An 18,155-nucleotide genomic window follows, 5' to 3' on the forward strand; every position below is an offset into this window, starting at 1 on the left:
TCACACGGCAAAGCTTCATTTTATTTATCCAAAAATTCCTTCCCCTAACCTCTTAGAACGGGCTACGGAAAAAGTCCCTGTTACCTCAATCCAGAAACGTGCGCCGAGTGCCCTCCCCCACCTCACCTAAACTCTACCGTGGGTCTCCTGGGCCCTGGCTGATTTCCACACACCATTTCTTCGCTCGCCTCCTTCAGGAAACCTTTCCTGATTAACCCCGGTGGGACCGCAGCCATCCCAATTATTCGGGAGAGAGCGCAAGGCCAAGATGACGGCAGAGATTCTAGGGGCAAAGGCGCTCAGAACAAGCCGATCGGCTCCCGCCCCGCCTCTTCGGCGAGTAAAGTCAGGCAGCGGCTCGGGCACACAGCAGTACTGGGAAGTGGGGCCTCCTACACAGTAGGAGGCTCATCTCCGGAGACCCCAGCCCCGTGCGTCCGTCAGTCCGTCGTGCGGCCCGCCCGCGGCTCCGCGTCTAGAGGAAGCCCGGAAGGGCGAGTTAAGGCAGCTTGGCTGACGGAGGGGGAGTGGGGTGTGCCAGTGCTCCGCCCCAACCCGCCCTCCGAAACTTGCTCACCGAGAGGGCGAGCCTCTCGCCTCACTCCTCTCTTTCGAGGACAAGGGGAATGAGAGTCGACAGTCAATAAATCCGAGGGGGGCGGGGATCCCGGGATACTCTGAGTCCAGGAAGGCTGCAGGGGTGGGACAAGGAGAGGGAGGTGACCTGTCCTTGTAGATGAGTCTTTGTTCACGGCCTTTGAGGGCGCGGGCCTCGAGGGCCCCATTTAAGGTTGTGGAGCAGCCTCCTTTAAAAGTTGAAATGGCTGCCGTTCGGGGCGACTGGCTGGGAGGAGAGCCCGATGAGGGGTGGCTTCGGGGACAACTGAGGCTTCTCAACGTCCGCCCTCTTCGGGGCGCAGCCCCGGTATCCCTCAGGCCGGCCCAGGTATAGGAGATGTCTCCCGGGGACCCCGGAGTATCTGGACGGGCCTCCCGAAGGGACCCGAGTGAGCAGGGCAGGCGGTGCACGGTGAGAGAAGGGCAACTTCCGGCTTCCTCCGACCCCTAGCCGGGGAGCAGGAACGGAAAGCACAGGCCGGGCACTTGGGGCCACACACTTCTCTTCTGGGGGCATGTCCAGCCTCACGGGTGGGGGGCATTCCTGGGGAAGGGACTTAGGGCCCGCCAAGAGCTTGGGGGTGGGGGCAGGCTCTGGCCGGAGGGCCCGGGAGGTGAAAGGTGCCGGCGGCGTGGGCTCAGTCCTATTCCTGGCCGGCTGCGGGCCGTGCAGGTAGCGCAGCAGTTCCTCCAGTGTGGTGACTTCCACGGCCTGCCCGGGACAGCCTGGAGGCGGCGGTCTCACCAGCACGCGTGGTGCGGGGCCACCTGCCGCGTGCCCGCGCCGTGCGCGGCCCGGGCCCTCCTTGTCGTTGTTCCCATTCTGCTTCCACTCCCAAGAACCCCCGGCGTTGCGGAGGTGTTTGACTGGCAGCTCGGGCGTGGACTCTGGGGTGGGCAGGCAGGCCACCTCTGGCGGAGGTACGCCCTCGGCAGGAGATAGGTAGGTGGTGTAGAGCTCGGGCGTCTGAGCCCTGTCTCCTTCTTTGGAAAGTGATGGTGGCTCAGGGCCCGCCCCGTGCAGCCGAACCAAGCTGCGAAGAGACAGAGGGCGCGGGAGCACTGGAGTCTCGACGTCCTTGCTCCGAGGTCGGTGGGCTCGGCGACAAGCGCAGGAGACCAGGAGGCCAGAGACTGAGGCGCCCAGGGCAAAGGCTGTGGCCACACAGGCCAGGAGGAGCGGGATGGGGACGGAGAGGGAGACTGAGGCTGGGGGGAGGTCCTGGCGCACGCCTGCCGACCAGAGGGAGGAGGGAGGCTCAGTGAAGGCAGGCAGGCTTGGGATGGCAAGTTCCAGAAGTTTCTCCTCTCTCACTGCTGCTCAGTATCACTCCAACATAGTCCTGACCCTCCTCAGGAACACCTCCCCTGTCCCCTCAAACACACAGCCCATCACATTATGTCTCACACCCAGGCTAGAGCTTGGGCCTGGGGAGTCCCCAGCCCAGGTCTGGCCCTGGTAGCCATGCCAAGAGCAACTGCCACACTCAGCCAGTGCAGAAGAGGTGGGTCTGGGATGCCCAGTTCTGGGGAGGGAAGGTTCCAAACAGGCATTAGTGGGCACCAAACAAAGATCAGTGAAGGACTTAAAATTCTTCAAGAATCAGCAGCCACATACTTCACTCCTGTCCCTCCCAGCCAGCCCCCTTACCCTGAGTGTGAGCTCCAAGAGTGGAAGACTGGGGCCAGGGGTGGGCATCACTGGGGGAACTGGGGGTCTCAGGGGAAGGGCCAGGACCCAGAAGCACTGGTAACAGAGACCAGGTCAGAGCCAGTGAGGCTCCTGCTCTTCACCTCTGACACCCACTCAGCACCTCTTCGGCCAGCCCACCCTTTGGAACCTCAAAGTCCAGAACTCCAGCCTCCTACTTTGCTCTGGGGTAGGGAAGGGCTCACCATGCAGGATGTCCTTTCATTTATTTGTTCAAAAACTATTTATTAAACAGCCTACTTTGCCAAGCACTGAACTGTATGCTGGGTATTTGGACGGTGCTAACCCTTTTCTGGTATGCAGGTTGCCCCGGGTGTTGATTTACTGCTGCTGTGAGCACAGACTTGGGTGAGTGTGGGCTGAGCAATGGAAGGTGAAGTTGGACAAGACTCACCATAAGCAGAATCCCCTGTGCCAGCCTGACTCCCAGTAGCTCCATCTATGAAGGATGGAGAGAGAGGGTGAAGATGGGGGCAGGGGAAGATTCATTAAAAACTGACGGGGGTGATAATGAGGGGAATCTAGTAACCACAATGTTGCTCATGTGATTTTATATTAATGATAGCAAAATTAAACAAAAAAAAAAACTGATGGGGGTGACTGTACCACAGAGAAGAGAAAAACAAAACCCCTCGCCTGAGGTGGTACCCCTGTCCCTTCTGTTTACCTTGGCAGTCACCATATTCTATGGATTCCTGGTTCCCAGATAGATCCACATCAATCCTAGGAGGAAATGGAGGTGGCTCAATGTAGTAATACTTCTTGCCCACATCCCCCACCCCAACCCTCAGCTTCCTGTCTTAGTGGTGGGAAACTTTCTCATCAGGAGATCCGGGGGCCCCCACTTACCCAGCAGAACCCCTGATATTCACACAGCCTCTGGAACTATGCCATCCACAGTATGGGTCCTGAGAAGCCAGACAGCTCCTAGGGAAAACTGATTTATGTGAGGCTGGGACCCTCTCTAATCACATCCCATTAGCCTGCCTCTTCTACTCTAGACCAATACTCCTATCATATCCAGCCAAATCCCTATTCCCCAGTCCCTGATTACTGCCCACCTGCAGAATGCTTGGGGCACCCACCCCCTCCTCCCCCAGTTCCAAGTCCCTAGCCATCCCCTGCCATCCCAAGGCCTAATGTTCCTGTGCTCCTGCAGGGCTGGCACAGGGAAGGCCTGTCTTCAGGCTGCTCACCTCCGACAGGCCCCATGCCTGGCACACCGGCTGAGAGAGATGGAAATGATGCAGCCAGGAAAAGCCACAAAGAGCCTGTGACCTTCAGTGTCCAGCTCCAGTCCTATGACCTGCTGTGCTGTTTGGGCTGCCTGCTTCCCACTGCACCTAGGGTTAAGCCAGAAAGAATCAGAGATGGGGAAGGTGAGCTTCTTTTTTGTCTGAGATAAAGAACAGAAGGTGGAGAGGGACACAAGCAACTGAATACAATTTATGGAGCTGGGGTTCCTGAGTAGCCACCCTGCCCCACCACACTGTCCAACTTCTCACCAAGCCCTCTCTCTACCCCATAGCTCCTGCCGTGTAGGAGCTGATGTTGATTTTCCCAACCCAGCTCCATACCCCCATCTGCAACTTTACATCCCTTCCCTGTTCTGTCCGGGGAACCTACGGGGACAAAGGCCTCACCTGGAGGGGCTGTAGGCATCAATTTCTTCCAACAGGATGGGCTCATGTCCCCTAGATTGCGCTCTTGGGGGAAGCACTTTCAGCACTGTCCCATCATTGGAGCCCAGGAACAGGACAGTGGTGTTACTGTAGGGTCCAGCCATGCCATCCACAGCTACCTGGGTCAGTTGGGCCCTGGAGGGATAGGTCTCAGGTCAGGGCAACCTGACAAGTGAAAGGTTGGGTGTTTCAAGAACAGCCCATGTGTCTTGGTTCCTTCTCCTGGGCCCTTCCCACAGCCCGGGGTTTCCTTCTTAGCTCTTTCCCTCCCTTCCACTTTCACAGGTTCTTCCTCCCACCAATATGATTTGCCTTGTGGGGTCATAGAAGGAGAGCGGCTGAGGATGGTGGTCAGTGTTTTTTGGCTGCATACCTGCTGGTGAGGGTGAGCAGAGGCTGATGTGAGGCAGGAGGCACGGCAGGATCCAGCAGTGGGTGAGCCTTGATGAAGGTCAGGACATCATCAGGGAGGTCTCGAGAAGAGGGGAACAAGGCAGCTATACCTACTCCTGCACAGGATCCTGGCCTGGTGGGCACATGGGAAGGGGCAGCCTTAGGGCAGGGAGCTGGAGTTTAGTTAGGCTAATCAACTTAGTTAGGCCTAGTTTGTACCCACTGCTCCCAAACATGACTGGTAACCCTGTTCCCTCTACACACAGATATCCACACTACTTCCCTTACTTGTTGCAGCTTTCCAGGCCTACTGACAACCCACTATAATACCCTCCACTGGCCTCAGCACCTTATCCTCCTCATAATCCCATTTTGGGAGAAGACACCACTTGCTTCTGCCCCCTTAAAAGCCGTCCCCATCCTGGGTACCTGGGGGAGGGGACCCTGTCCTCAGACACAGGTGTCCAGGCCCCATCCAGACTCCTCTGCTCCTTGAACTTGCCCTCAAACCCATGCTCAATGTCATCCAGGTAGAAGGCACAGACTGCAGAACCAGGGATGCTGAGGAAACCAGAAAAGCAGTGAGCTAGGTGTTGGAAGGGACAGCACAGCTCCTCCCACATATGACAAGGCAGCTACCCTTCCTGTACTATATTAGGAGTGGAGCCTGACAGGGTGGAGCAGCCCCAGGTGTCATGCTAAGAGAAAAAAGATGGGCGGAGCAGCAAACAGGCTTTGAATGGAACTTCTCTTCACTGTCCTACCAATAGGCTTTGAGAGAGGAGCTTGGACACCGGTGGGGCAGGGGACAGATTAGGCCATCTTGGTTAGTCTAGTACCAACCTATTGGTTTGGGTGGTGAAGATCCCAAAGACAGCAGGGCGGCCATACAAGTTCATAGGCCCAGTCAAGGCCTGTAAGACGTCAAAATAGAAAGTAGAGTCCCCAGGGACAGAGCAGTTGAGCCGCAATTTCAGGAAGGATGTCCAGTGGCGGTCCAAGGCTCGAGGTGAGCCACCCATGTCACGCTTACACACACGGGCCACCCGGGAGAACTGTACCTGGGGGAGGAGAATCAAAGGGTGAGGAGGACAGTGAGAGAGCCACAAGGCCAGCAGGGTAAGAGGAACATGGTGAGTTTGAGCACCAAGAGACAAATGTTAGGGACACAGCAAAGCAAGGGTATGGTATAATAGGTCAGTCTGGGTCAAGGATGAGCAGCACAGCAGAACGTAGGGGAAGAGGGCTGGGGTCTACTCCAAGTTGGGGTCAGAGTCCAGGCAATTGTATTGTAGAGATTGGGGCCAGGAGCTCTCCCCTGACTCTGACTTCTTGGGATCCAGCAGAACCTTCTAGTTACCCTCCCCTGGTGTCCACCTCCTTACCCTCCCCAGTCGGACATCCTCCACAGAGACCTCTCGGAAGAAGAAGTAGACATGGTCTCCATGCTCCAAGGCATGGACAAAGTGTGGTTCTGAAGTAGGGAGTGACAGGAAAGGGTATGGAAGAGTATCTGTACCTGCCCAGAAACTCCTGGCCCCACACAATCTCCCCCCTTTGCATACATGCACATTACCACCATCGTCTGCCTGCTCCCTGCTACAGCCCTTCCCCTGCACCTCCTCCTGCAAGAGCAGTCTCCCTCCCCCAGGCCTTCCCTGACCTCTGAGCCACTTGGAGTCATACTTGGCGGAGCGGAGTGGGGGCTGAGGCCCGAGGCTTCTGTAAACCACAGCATCACTGGCCTGGAAGTCCGCAGCAGTGGCTGAGTACAGGCTGCCCTCTGGAGGGGTGGGTGGAATGGCATTGCGGAGGGCTCAGGGATCTGTGTCCTGGCTCTTAGGCCTCCCATATCCCTACCTGAGCCTGGCCCTGGCCCCTACCCCAACCCTCCACTCAGGAACACAGGGAAAGACTGAGTCAGGAAAGGGGCTAAGGTGGGAAACCTGCCGGCCACAGGCCTGCTTCTCACATGCCCAGGTGCACACCTGCAAAGATGGCCACGTTGGACTGAGTGGCATCAAAGGGGCATCGAGCCTGCCCACTCAGCTCCTCACCCTCCTGCTGCAGCGAAGTTATCTGGAGGCAGAGGGAGCAGGTTCTCGGAACCCTTGCAGTCTTGGAGTCTGACTCCGTAGCCCACTTCCTTCTGCCCCCTTGCCTTGTTGCCCCATCCCTTCTGGACCCTCTCATTTCCCCACTCCCACTGGGCCATTCCCACCAAATCGATTGCCCATCTTGGGTTCTCCTCCCATTCCCATCCTGACCTCCCACCCTCGCCTTTGTACCCCATAGCTGCGGCACACAGGGCTGAATGAATTTGTTCCACAGGCAAGGAGTGTCTGGGAGTCCCAGGGCACAAGAACACGAATATAGTTGTAGCACTCGTCCTAGAGAACCCAAAATTCTAGGTCAGCAAGAGGGATCCTGGGACTGAGTTAGGGGGTCACAGGACGTAAGCCTAACCCCCTGAGCCAGTCAGAGCAAGGTGGTGTAGAGTCCTGACTAAGCTATTTGCTGGCCCTGCAGCCTTGGTCAAGTCCTTTGGCCTCTCACAGTGTCACTTTTCTTTTTTGTGAGCTATGTAAAGGCAGGTAAAAATCATTAATTCTCTCTCCTGTACGTTTTCCTCTGTGGCCTGATATGGGAGAAGTGGGTGGGAAATTGGGCATGGAGGAGGACTACTTAGACAGAGCCAGGAGGCAGAGTAACCTCCCCTCAAAATTCTCACTCAGCTCCTCACCATCAGCTTCCCCCGCACAGCACAGTTCTCCACATCATGGCTCCTCCATGTTAGATACTGAAGGGGCAAATGGAAGAGAGGAAATAATGGGGCAATCTGGACTGCACCTCACATTATGGCTCCTTTTGGATTCTTCTTCCCACCCACTTGACCCTCGTTAGACTTTTCCCAGCCTCGTTAGACTTTTTCCCCATGCCTGCACCTCCTCCCACACAGCCCCTCACCTTGTTGGGCACCAGCCCCTCCCCTTTTTCTTGGGCTTGAAGATCAAAGGAGAACACGTGATCCCTGAAGGGAGAGGTAAGGAGGGATCAGAGCCAAGCCAGGGCACCCACCTGAGCTCCTTAGCCCCTGCAGGACCCATATTTAGCTGCTTAGGGACAAACAGTGAAGGACAAACTCCTGCCCACTGTCCTTCCCCTTACTCCATCCATGCCTTGGCATTTGTGCACTGGGTACAAGCATGTCCCATGGCTTGCACACCTGCATGTGTCCCCTGCAAGATGCTGCAGTGGCTGTGTAGGTCCCATGTCTGAGAACATGCATGTCAGCCCCACAACTGTGCCACAGCTAGTTTACCGGGCAGCCACTAGCAAGGTCCGGTTCAAGGTCAGGAATCTCTGAAAGTCCAGCCCAAGTTCTGCAACCACAGCATCATCCTCCAGGCCCCGGAACCAGGATAATGGGGAAGTACCTAGAAGGCACAGAGAAGTGTGTGCTGAAGGCCAGCTAGAATACCACATACCCACTCAACATCCTCTCCAACCAGAAGAAACCCAGCCATGGGCATAGTGGGTATGTGAGATGAGTTGTGAGTTATTAATGAAGCTATTAACAAGGCTTATTCAAAATACAAAACCAGCTAACCCTGAGCACTTAACCTCTGCCAAGCACTGTGTTAACACTTCAGGTGCACTGTCTCATTTAACACAACTCTATGAGGTAGGTACTAATTTCACAGATGAGCCTGAGGCTTAAAGCTGTTAAAGAATTTGCATAGCTCACTTAGCTTGGAAGTACAGGCACCAGGATTCAGATATAAGTCTGTCTAACTCCAGAGCTGACCACAGTCCCATCTTGGAACAGCCTTAGGGCTAGCGATTCCCTTTTGGTCCCACATTGTACACGGTCCCATCTGGAGCTTTTACTCACCCCATTTCTCCCAGCCCTCTCTTTGCACCCTCCCCTCAAGGTTCTTCACAGGCCAGCTCAGCCCTCCAAGGTTTCTGCCTCCTCTGACCAACTCCAGCATCCACCTGGCCTGATCATGGAAACCACAGTCATCAGCACTCAAAAGGGAACCCTGAGTTCAGGGATAGATGGTTTAACATTCATGCAGTGCTTAGAACTGTGTCTGGCACATATAAATGTTTGCTGTTCTTATCTGTCCCCCAGCAGTTACTCTGAAAAATACAACTGCAGTTCCTTCATCCTTAAAATTACAGATATAAATCCTAAATCCTACATATGTAACAGGAAGCTACATATAGATAAAAGTTCTTCTCAGAAAAGGTGGGTTTATAGTTTCCCTCACAGCAGGACCTGGGCTTAGTAGAGGTGCAAGCAGTAGAGAGGGAAGATGTGCTGAAACTCTGACCTAGTCCCAAGCCTTCATTTTGTAGCTAATAATAATAGCAAACATATATTAAGTATTTGCTTTGTGCCAGACAGTGTTCTCAGCACTTTACATGTCTTACCTCATTTAATCCCTAAATAACTCTGAGGTAGAATACTATTATTATCTCCATTTTTGCAGATGAAGAGACTGAGGCAAAGAAAGGTTAAAAAACCTGACCACACAGCTAATAAGCAAATTAGCAGGGATTCAAACCTGCTAAGGTTTGGTCTGACAGAGAATCCATATTCTTAACCACCGAACAGTGCTTCTGCGAAGTGAAGAAAGCAGGCCCAGGGATAAGAAGCAACAGACCTGAGCAGCCAGCTCCTGTACCTGACCTCCTGCACAGGGTGCTGCTGTGTCTAATTGCCAAGACGGAATACTGAGCTCACGTGAGGTGCAGTACCAGGGCACTCACCTTGCAGGTCAGAGGTCAGCAGAGGGAGGGGGTCCTGGGGAAAGGCAGCCCTGGTGTGGGGAAGTACAAGCAGGAGCACCAGCAGCAAGGGCATGAAGCAGGGGGTGCAGGGCATTCTGTGTGGGGCAGCTCAAGCCCCAGGGGATGTCCCCTCACCCATACACTGGCCCTGAGAGAGGAGACAGAAAAGTGGGGGAAGGTATCAGATTCCCTCCACCCTTCATGCAGGCAGGATCCTCCCTTGGTCTATCCCCAGAAGTCCCTGTGGAGTGGGATAAAGAACCCTCTTTCTGGCACTGCCTCAGCCCCAGCCGGCTGTCACTGTCACTTAAGGCCCTTCCCTCTTGGACTGGCCCAAACTGGCTGGTATGAGGCCTGCCAGCATGACCCCAGCTAAGGACAGGACACACACACACCGTCCAAGCTTCCCACTCAGCCCTTCCTCCTCTCTCCTGGCTGAACCTGGGACACTCGGTAGGTGACACCTCCTGGTCCCTCTTGCTAACCCCTTCTTAGCTATAATTAGACACTGAAGCCTTAAAATTATAAATAGTGACTCCTTGGCACTGGGAGGAGGAAGAGGGCACCATTTCTGCCGCCTCCTCCCTCACAGACCCCCACAGCACCAAGGGAGCAATGTAGGGGTGGTGCCCAGCCAGCATCATCTCCAGGGCTGAGGAAGAAGAGTGGGGAGGCAGCCCAGGGGTCATTGTCCTGGTCTAAATTCATGCTTCAGAGGCCCTCCCGTGGCTAGGGAGAAGCCAGATAGGGAAGGGGGGCTGCCTTCGCCAAAAATGAACCTGCATCAAAGCGGGAACAGAAGCTAAATTTAGCTCTGGCTGCAGCTGTCTGCCCAACCACTGTGCCCCCTCCAAGCTTCCCTAGCCCCTTATTCCCTCCCTGGCTCTGAAGAACCAGTGTATGAACTTGGTAAGGGGAAGAGTGGACCCATCCACTCTGGGCAGCCAGGGATAGAAGGGGCTATACTAGTGAGGAGAAAAGGTTGAACGTGTCCTTCTTTCTTTTTCTTCACCCTTTGGGCTGCCTTGAAATGCTAATATAAATAATTCAATGACAGGCAGGCCAACTGTAGCCCAAAGTCCAGGAAAAGAAGGATATGGTGGAAGGAACAATAAGACAGCTCTCATTCACACCCATTAGTCTCCCCCTGTCCCACTACCACCAGCTCACTCTGGCTGGGACCCACAGCAGGAGGCGTATACCACGTTCCTACCTTGCTTCCCCTGAAACTAAGTGAGGGGCTGGGTAGGCTTAGGAAATCAGGTCAGGTCTTTCTGGGAACAGACAGCTATCATTTGCCAATCCTTAGTTGCCTATCCCACCCCCCTTGTCCCCTAAAGAAGAGACCCTGGGTTTCCAGGCCCAGCTTATTCCATCTTTCCAACAATTCCAGACTTGGAGCAAGGACCCAAGTGTACCCCACCCCCAATCCAGCGTCACTGGTGGGGAGACTGACGTCAGATGGGGACCCAAGAGAGCTGGAGGGGTGTAAGGGGTATGAATGCCTAATGATAATCTCTCCTTCCCCAAGGACAGAACTAATGACCCTCTGGTACTGAAAGGCCAGGCCTCCCTCCCTGCCCCACCACGTTTCCGGATGCTGATGCTCCCAGGGGAAAAGAAAGGGACGCAGCTTGTCTCCTGTCCTCCCCTTCTGCTCTACCCCCCACCCCACCCCAAGTTGCCCTGGGCATGCCCTGGTATCTTCACCCAGGAAACAACTTTGGTCTCTGGAAGTTGGGAGAACAGCCTCTTCCTGCTACCAGGCATGCCAACTACCATCCTCTGCCCTCAGGAGCTAGTGTCCTTTCCTTACCTAGGGTGGTGACTCCTGTGGGGGTTTGAGGGGGACAGGAGACTGCTGACCTAGTGGAAGAAGGGACAGGAGGAGGAAAGAGACTGAATTACACCACCTTATACATCCCTTAAAAATAAATGTGAAAATTCAGAAGTCTATGGAGGCTAGTTAGGGGAGATGCTGCCCTGGAATGAGGTCTGTGTGGGGTGTTGTCACTGAACTTGATTACAAAGGTGCTGGTGTCTACATGCCCAGAGAAGAGGGCAGGGGCTGGGGCTGGTCTCTAGCCAGAAACTCCTGGAACTGCAGGACTGGTCTTGAGAGAATGGGTGACTGGGAAAGTTCATGGGGCATGACAACCACTGTCACCTTAAAACCCTCAGAGTTCAGCAGCCTTCTTAGCAGAAGTACCCAGGCTAGGGACAATAGAGGCCAATTTGCATCTCATTTATATGCTCTCATTTCACAAAATGCACCTATAGCAAGCTCCCCTAGCTCCTTCCCTTTTCCCTAAGACAGCAGGCCCTGACTTCCTCCCATCCAAACTCTCCACCCCACCCCCCACCTTAGGATAGGTTAGTCCAGCCTCCAAAAACAATTGATTGACCTTTGCAGGGGCCCCCTCTAACCTTAAGTATATATCTTCAAGAGGGCTTCCCGTAGCTGTTTTTTGGGGGGTGGGGAGCAGCATCTGAAGGCCCCCTTCCCATTCCTGGCCAGGGGAAAGGCTTACCCTGCTGGGACCAATACCAGCTGCTTCGTACCCCCACCTGAGGCAAATGCTGGGGGCTGGTTGGCCTTGTACCCCTCTTAGGTCCTCCCCTTGCTGAGAAGAGGAAACAGCCTTTCTCTCTCCTCCTGGCCTTGAAGCCACCTCTGGGGAGTGGCTGGGGTCACAGCCAGAGCTTAGTGGGGGCTGGGGAAAGGATGGAGAAGGGGAGACCAGGCTGGGGACAATAGCAGGAAGCCCTCGGGCTGGCCACATGAGCCAGTCCACCTTCCTCTGGGGGAGCGGGGAGAAGGGGGCGGGAGGGGGCGCGCCGAGGATCCTCGAGTCGTCTTCCCTTCTCCAAAACATTTCCCCACCTTCAATTCCAGGCTGGCACCTACCTTCCCACCAACCCAACCCCCAGTAAGGATAATCCAGGTGTCTGAAGTCTCTCATGAGGTGGGCCTGGGGCCAGGGGCTCGACGTGTCTCCCCCTCACTGTATCTGGGGCTCCGAGAGGGGCGGGTAGCAGAGTCTGGGCCGGGACCGGGTCCCAGAGCCACGTTAGCGGGAGGAGGGGCCGGAGGGGCCTGCAGGCTCAGGAGTGGGGACGGGAGCGGGAATGGGGAGCGGAGGCAGGTCTCCCAGGCCAGGGAAACTGGGCCAGGGGCAGGGGCCAACGCTGAGCGGGTTCCAGGGGCTCAGATGCAATCGCCTGCTCAGCTCTCCTCCTTGGAAGACCTCGGTCTAACAAAGCCCCGAAACGAGTGGGGTGCAGAAAAGAGATGTGCTTGAGGCTGACGTTTCTCGGTGCCCCTTCCCCGACTCTCGTGCCTAAGCCATCCCCAGGGAGGTGCTCAGACTCCCGCTTGCACAAGGACAGAGGTGCAGCTGTGACACCAAAGTCCGGAACGACGCGTCCCTCTTCCCATCACTGAAGGGACATCGAGAGGGTCCGGTTCTCCGCGGGTCTCGGAGCCTTGGTTCCCCTGCTGGAGAGGCAAGGGACCAGGTTTTCAGTCTGTGTAAAGTGGGGCGCCTCAAATAATCCCCTTTCGCGCTCCGCAATCCGGGAGACTCTGCTTGGAGAAGCCGTGTCGGAAGAGGCACCCAGACCCAGCGCCCAGCAGTGCACTGAGGGGGCTCGGCCACGGTCCCCTACTCCCTCCGCACACCCCAACCCTGCTGACCCTCTCCACCCTCCCGGGTCCCTCTTGCACTTCGGAAGCTTACCCGCATACTTCGGCGCCCCCCGTCCTCCCCGCCTCCCTGCAACCCCATCCCAGCTCTGGGGTACTTGCTCCGACATCCGGGGCAGCGGGTCGAGACCCCAGCCGACAGGCAGCGGCCCTGAACTGCGCCGAGTTCGCAATCCGAGGTTGGGGCTCTGGCGAGATGTGATGAGCATCCGCAATGGATGGAGCTTGGAGCTGGGGTCCCGTGCACTGTCTCTTCGGGCGAACCCTGGGTCCCAGTCGCAAGCCCCGACTCCCGCCGGAGCTCCGCGGAGGAAAACAATGCGACCGCCCGGGGCTCTGCGCCGAGCCCCTGCTGCCCCGCCCGCCTCCCGGCTGGGCCCGCCTAAGGCTCGCCGCAACGAATCCCGCTCTCCGAGGCCGTCTGGACACCGCCTTCTCCACACCTCTCCGCCAGTAGTCTCGGAGGAGGAGCGCGCCAGGCGCGCCGCCCAAGAGCCGGGAGGGGAGGCAGGGCTGGAGACCGCAGCCCGGCGCGAGGCAGGCTCGCGGACGTTCTTTGAGACCGGGAGAGAGGAGTGGGGCGGGGGTCACACGCTCTAACATGGGGAGGCCGAAGGGAGAAACCGCACAGGAAAGAAAGCATGAGAAGCTGGGAGGAAAGACAGTAAACCCGGGGCCCTCGGCTGGGCTGGGCCGTCAGAGCCAGTGCATCTTCCCCGCCCCCCACCCGCCTCCTTCCCTCTCTTCGATGGCTCTGGCTACCTGCTCCCTGGGGAATCTCCCTGCCTCTCCCCTACTCTGTCCCCAACCCTCTGTTCCTCCTCTTTACACTTTTTACCTCAACTCCTTGATTTCTCCCTTGTACCTCCTCTGGTTTATCCTGACCTTAATAAGGGAGGCCTAGTGCGCACTTGAGGGCTTGAGACCTGGGAAGGGAAAGGAAGATGTCACCAGGAAGTCTCCTTGACTCCACCATCCCCTCCCCTCCCACTCCTACTGTCAGAGCAGGGGGGTGGTGGCCACTAGACCAGGACCTGAAGAGCTGGGAAGCCAGGGGTGGCCGGCAGGCAGGCTGCTGGCTGACGGGAGAAGACAGGTGAGTGGGGCTGAAGCCAAGAGAGAGAGGTGGAGGCTGGGACAAACGGACTCAGGATCAGACAGGAAGCGGAGCAACACTGAGAACTGAAACAGAGGGAAAAGGACCCGCTGTCCCCACCCGGCGGTGCTCTGCCCCTCCCACCCCAGGCAGGACCGTGATGCCCATCTTTCCTCCAAGGGCCCTGCACATCCTTTCAAATTGCAAAACGGCCCCTTCTCCATCCCCACCCTCCATAGAGACCCTTTGATTATGGGAATGTCAGCGGGGAGGAAGAATGAGCCTACTTGAGACAACAGTGCTTGGCTCCCACCTTGCTATTGCAACTAAGATTCTTCCCTGCGTGGGGGTTGGGACAAAAGACGTTCTCAAAATTCCCAGGATAGTGGGTGGCCTGGGAGACATTGGCATTCTCAGACAGCTTCTCTGAGTGGGCACCTTCTTCCGCCTCCCCTATCCCCACGTCCTGGTTTCTGGACTGGAAGAAAAGAGAGGCAGAGGTTTGCTACTTTTGGCAAGTCTTAAGTACTCAAATATATGCTCATTTAAGAGATTAGTGAATGGTGATTAAGGTGTAATTCACTTAAAGTTTTAGGGCCCAACTAAAATCTCAGCTCAACCCAATAAGTATTAAGCACTTCAGGTACAATCCACTGTGGGATGTGGTCCCAGTCTTTAAGAAAATGACCAGCTATTTGAGTTAAAATAAGACTTACATGTACTAAATGATTAAAAAGCAATACCAAGTCTTAAAAAAAAAAAAAAGCTACACTGAACACAATTCCCAAATGAAAGAAAAGACAGTAAATACTCTTCATGCTGACTGCAGAGAGATGTTGGATACATTTTATCATGGGGAAAAGAAGAATTTTGGTAGGAGTTGCCCATGATGCAAAAGAAAGAAGAAAATATTCCAGAGAAAAATAGCTTAAGCAAAAGCTTTTACTTGATGAGCATGAAGCATGGATAGCAAAAGGTCTTGTGTGACTGATAAGTAAGAAAGATACACTAGTTAGAAACAGGAAAGCAGAAGAGGGAGACAGATTATGGAAAGCCTCGAATGCCAAGGTAAGTCGGTTAAAATAACCTGATAGGAATAGGATGTGATTTTAAGTTCCTGAAAAAGGGTGTTACTCATCAAAATGCTTTATTTTAGGAAGGAGACCTACTAGTAAGAAAACAGGGAGATTAAGGATGAAGGGAGAGAGAAGTCAAACAAGGATGTCAGCATTGGGTATGGAAAGAAATGGATGAATCTGAGAGCTATTTCAAAGGACAAATCCAAATGACTCTCTTCCTGCTCCCTGGGGTCTTCTGGAGAAAATCCCACAGTCCCACAGTTTGAAGCCTTTAATAGATTCAGGATCTCCAAGCTTGAAAAATCACCCTCTCCCAATCCTTTTTTTTTTCAATTTTTTTGCCTCTTTTCTCAAGTTACTTTTCATACCACTTCCTTGCTCATCTTAGCAGAACACACATCCATCTTCAGAGAAAAGAGGCAATAAAGTGAGAATTCCACTTTCTGCCCTCTACACGTGTACTTAGCTGCAGCCCCACATCTCTCTCATCCCAGATGATGAGGCAATTTTTATTGCCTGTCTAGGGTTCACCTTTCCACTTAGCTATGAATTCCACACACACAAGGGCCTAGCTATGGTCAGTCTTGCTACCACTGCAACCCTTGCTTTTAGCACAGTGCCTGGCACATGGCAGGTGTTAACTGTTAACACATTGGTTGAATAAATCGGTACTCTATCTCCTGCTTAGGAGCTTTATTTCACATGTTCTCAAATCCTTTCTCCTTCCTCTATTTTTGACCATTTTCCTTTTTCTGCATTTTCCCCTCAGCATATATACATGTTCAAGTATCTCTCATGATTAAAAGAACAAATGCTAAGCTATCCTTGGTCTGTGTTTAGACACCACTCAATTTCTTCCCTTCCCAGCTGAACTCTAGGATCACCTATACTTCCTGTATCCTTTTCCCCCCTTCTCATTCTTTTCTTAATCAGTTTAGTTTTTGCCCCCATGGATCCACTGAGATTGTTCTCAAGGCCACTAATGACCTTTTGTCACATGCAATGAATAGCTCTTAGTCTTTATCCTTTTGACCCTACTGACCCCTCCTTCCTTTAAGTGCTCTTCTATTTTGGCTCCTGGGTCGTCCTTTCTCTTGACAGAGACTAGGGACTTAATAAATACATACATTTCTTAATGAATGAATGACTTCTCTGCTATTAATATGGCCTCTTTCTCAGCTTTCTCTAACTTCTCTTTAAATCCTCAACCATCTCTTCTTGCTCTACACCTTCTCGATATGAGGTCAAGATAATCCAGATTACTAGGGCTGGTTATTCAGCAGTCCTGTGCTTCCACTCCCTCCCCACTCCAATTCTTTTCCTCCCTCCGGTGAGCTGGGGTGGGGGGAGCGCTCGGGTCCCGCTGGGTCGAGGCTTTGTATCTTACCCTTTTCGGGAGATGCTGAGTTCTTGCAGATGTAGATGTAGCCTGGCTGTTGTACTGTATCTTCTGGTCTCTCCGTTAGGCGTAGTTGTATTTGTTGTATTTTCAAATATATATATGGTTTTGGGAGGAGATTTCTGCTGCCCTACTCACACTGCCATCTTGGCTCCTCCCCTGAGGTCAAGATAATCCACACCAACAGTTTCAATAACTACTTATGTGCTGTTCATCATAAAATCTAGGTATTCAACCTGAGTCTTTATCCTTAGTACTAAACTTACTTTTACAATTGTTTTTTAGATACTTCCATTTGGATTTTTCTTAGTCTAAAGACAGGAAACTTATCTTTTATCGTATCCCAGCACTTAGTCATAATGCCTGGCATATTGTAAGTTAGAGGAAGAAATAAATGCCTCAAAGATGTGGACTACCTCTAGCTATGGCAGGCTGAAGTTTTGCTTGACTGCTTCAGATCCCACTGAACTTTCTCTCCCTGAACTGACAGGAGAGTACTGATCCTAACCTTGACTCAACTAAGCAGAAATGTAGGAATGCTGCAGTCTGCCTATTTTCCCAGATAACTGAAGTTTATCCAATGAAGTGCAAAACATTTTCACTTTAACTTTCAAATAGGGATTATTTGAAAATATATTATTTTATTTCCCGTGGATTATATAGTGGAAAGAGCACAAGTTGGAGTCATTAAAACCTAGATTAACGTCTGGAATATGGCATTGGATAAACGACTTATCTCTAAAGCTGAGTATGTCATCTATGACTGGACATTTTACCTGCCTGCCTGCCTACCTCACAGGCAGAGGATCAAGATAATTAGGTGAAATGTTTTGTAAATCTTAAAGTGTTTCACACATTTAAGATATTGTCATTTAACCAGTTTTTTGCTTACTGAGAACTTAATTATACAGGAAAACAATGAGGACCCCAAAGTCTAGAATATTTATAGTTAATACTGTTTGCTCCTCCTCTACCTGGCCAAAAAAATGCTACAATTTTCAATGGCCTGCTTTTTTGTATATACCTAGCCTCCCCTTTCTTTCTGTATTAATTCTCATTGTTATATTTTTCTAAAAGCTCCTCTTTCCTTTTAATTAGCTGCCAATTATGTGTTGTGAGTTTGAAGAAGATTACTAGAAATGGATATAAATTAAAGAGAAAATGAAAGAGGGGCAGAGCCAAGATGGCGGTGTGAGTAGGGCAGTGGAAATCTCCTCCCAAAACCATATATATTTTTGAAAATACAACAAATACAACTATTCTTAAAAGAGAGACCAGAAGATTCAGGACAATAGCCAGACTACTACATCCACATTTGTGAGAACCCAGTGCCTCATGAAGGGGGTAAGATACAAGCCATAGCCTGGCGGGACCCGAGTGCCCCCGACCCCAGCTCCGGGTGGAAGGAGAGGAGTCGAAGCGGGGAGGGAGAGAGAGCCAAGGACTGCTAAATAACCAGCCCTAATCATCCGCACTGGGAACATAGACACACAGTGCGTGGTGTGCTAGACACTCGGGAAACAGGACAGTAAAATCTGCAAGCAGGTTCCCACAGCCGGCACCCCTGGGACAAAAGAAAAGCGAGTGCTTTTTGAAAGTCTTAAAGGGACAAGGACCCCACAGCTGGATGGAAGCATCCCGGGACACTTAGCCTAGCAGCTGGGAATCCCA

At 53.1% G+C, this 18,155-nt stretch overlaps 2 protein-coding genes across 12 annotated transcripts in view; one reads left to right on the forward strand and one right to left on the reverse strand.

Annotated features, from left to right (window-relative positions):
• Window positions 1-13,231, reverse strand: SEMA6C (semaphorin 6C). Of its 11 annotated transcripts, none has more exons than XM_037003332.2 (21): window positions 13,013-13,229; window positions 12,113-12,700; window positions 11,021-11,070; window positions 9,184-9,352; window positions 7,727-7,841; window positions 7,372-7,435; window positions 7,148-7,204; window positions 6,693-6,794; window positions 6,393-6,483; window positions 6,068-6,187; window positions 5,790-5,878; window positions 5,248-5,465; window positions 4,834-4,965; window positions 4,385-4,537; window positions 3,973-4,146; window positions 3,526-3,672; window positions 3,179-3,256; window positions 2,997-3,052; window positions 2,724-2,768; window positions 2,270-2,365; window positions 1-1,851 (listed from the first exon to the last, which is right to left on the reverse strand). In XM_037003332.2, the coding sequence occupies exons 4-21, from the start codon at window positions 9,296-9,298 to the stop codon at window positions 809-811; spliced, it is 2,895 nt and encodes a 964-aa protein (XP_036859227.2). In that variant the 5' UTR covers window positions 9,299-9,352; window positions 11,021-11,070; window positions 12,113-12,700; window positions 13,013-13,229; the 3' UTR covers window positions 1-808. The 11 variants fall into 11 exon arrangements, with proteins under 11 accessions (XP_036859227.2, XP_036859230.2, XP_036859229.2 ...); XM_037003335.2 differs by having other exon boundaries at window positions 11,773-12,703; XM_037003334.2 differs by having other exon boundaries at window positions 11,736-12,703.
• TNFAIP8L2 (TNF alpha induced protein 8 like 2) overlaps window positions 9,360-18,155 on the forward strand; it is a 17,779-nt gene continuing 8,983 nt past the window's right edge. Inside the window, exon 1 of the mRNA XM_073234617.1 lies at window positions 9,360-9,657. Coding sequence (XP_073090718.1) covers window positions 9,552-9,657 — 106 coding nt within the window. The 5' untranslated portion in view covers window positions 9,360-9,551. The remainder of the gene's footprint in view (window positions 9,658-18,155) is intronic.

This window comes from Manis javanica, chromosome 4 (assembly GCF_040802235.1).
Source record: "Manis javanica isolate MJ-LG chromosome 4, MJ_LKY, whole genome shotgun sequence".
Classification (NCBI taxonomy): Eukaryota; Metazoa; Chordata; class Mammalia; order Pholidota; family Manidae; genus Manis; species Manis javanica.

Excerpts from the sequence above, each read along its gene's own strand:
- SEMA6C (XM_073234610.1), bottom strand. The coding sequence starts at position 9,298 with ATGCCCTGCACCCCCTGCTTCATGCCCTTGCTGCTGGTGCTCCTGCTT. Across the intron at positions 3,257-3,525 it reads AGGCATGGGGCCTGTCGGAG|GAGCTGTCTGGCTTCTCAGG; the intron begins GTGAGCAGCCTG and ends AGTTTTCCCTAG. Across the intron at positions 2,366-2,723 it reads CACAGGGGATTCTGCTTATG|TGCTTCTGGGTCCTGGCCCT; the intron begins GTGAGTCTTGTC and ends CTCTGTTACCAG.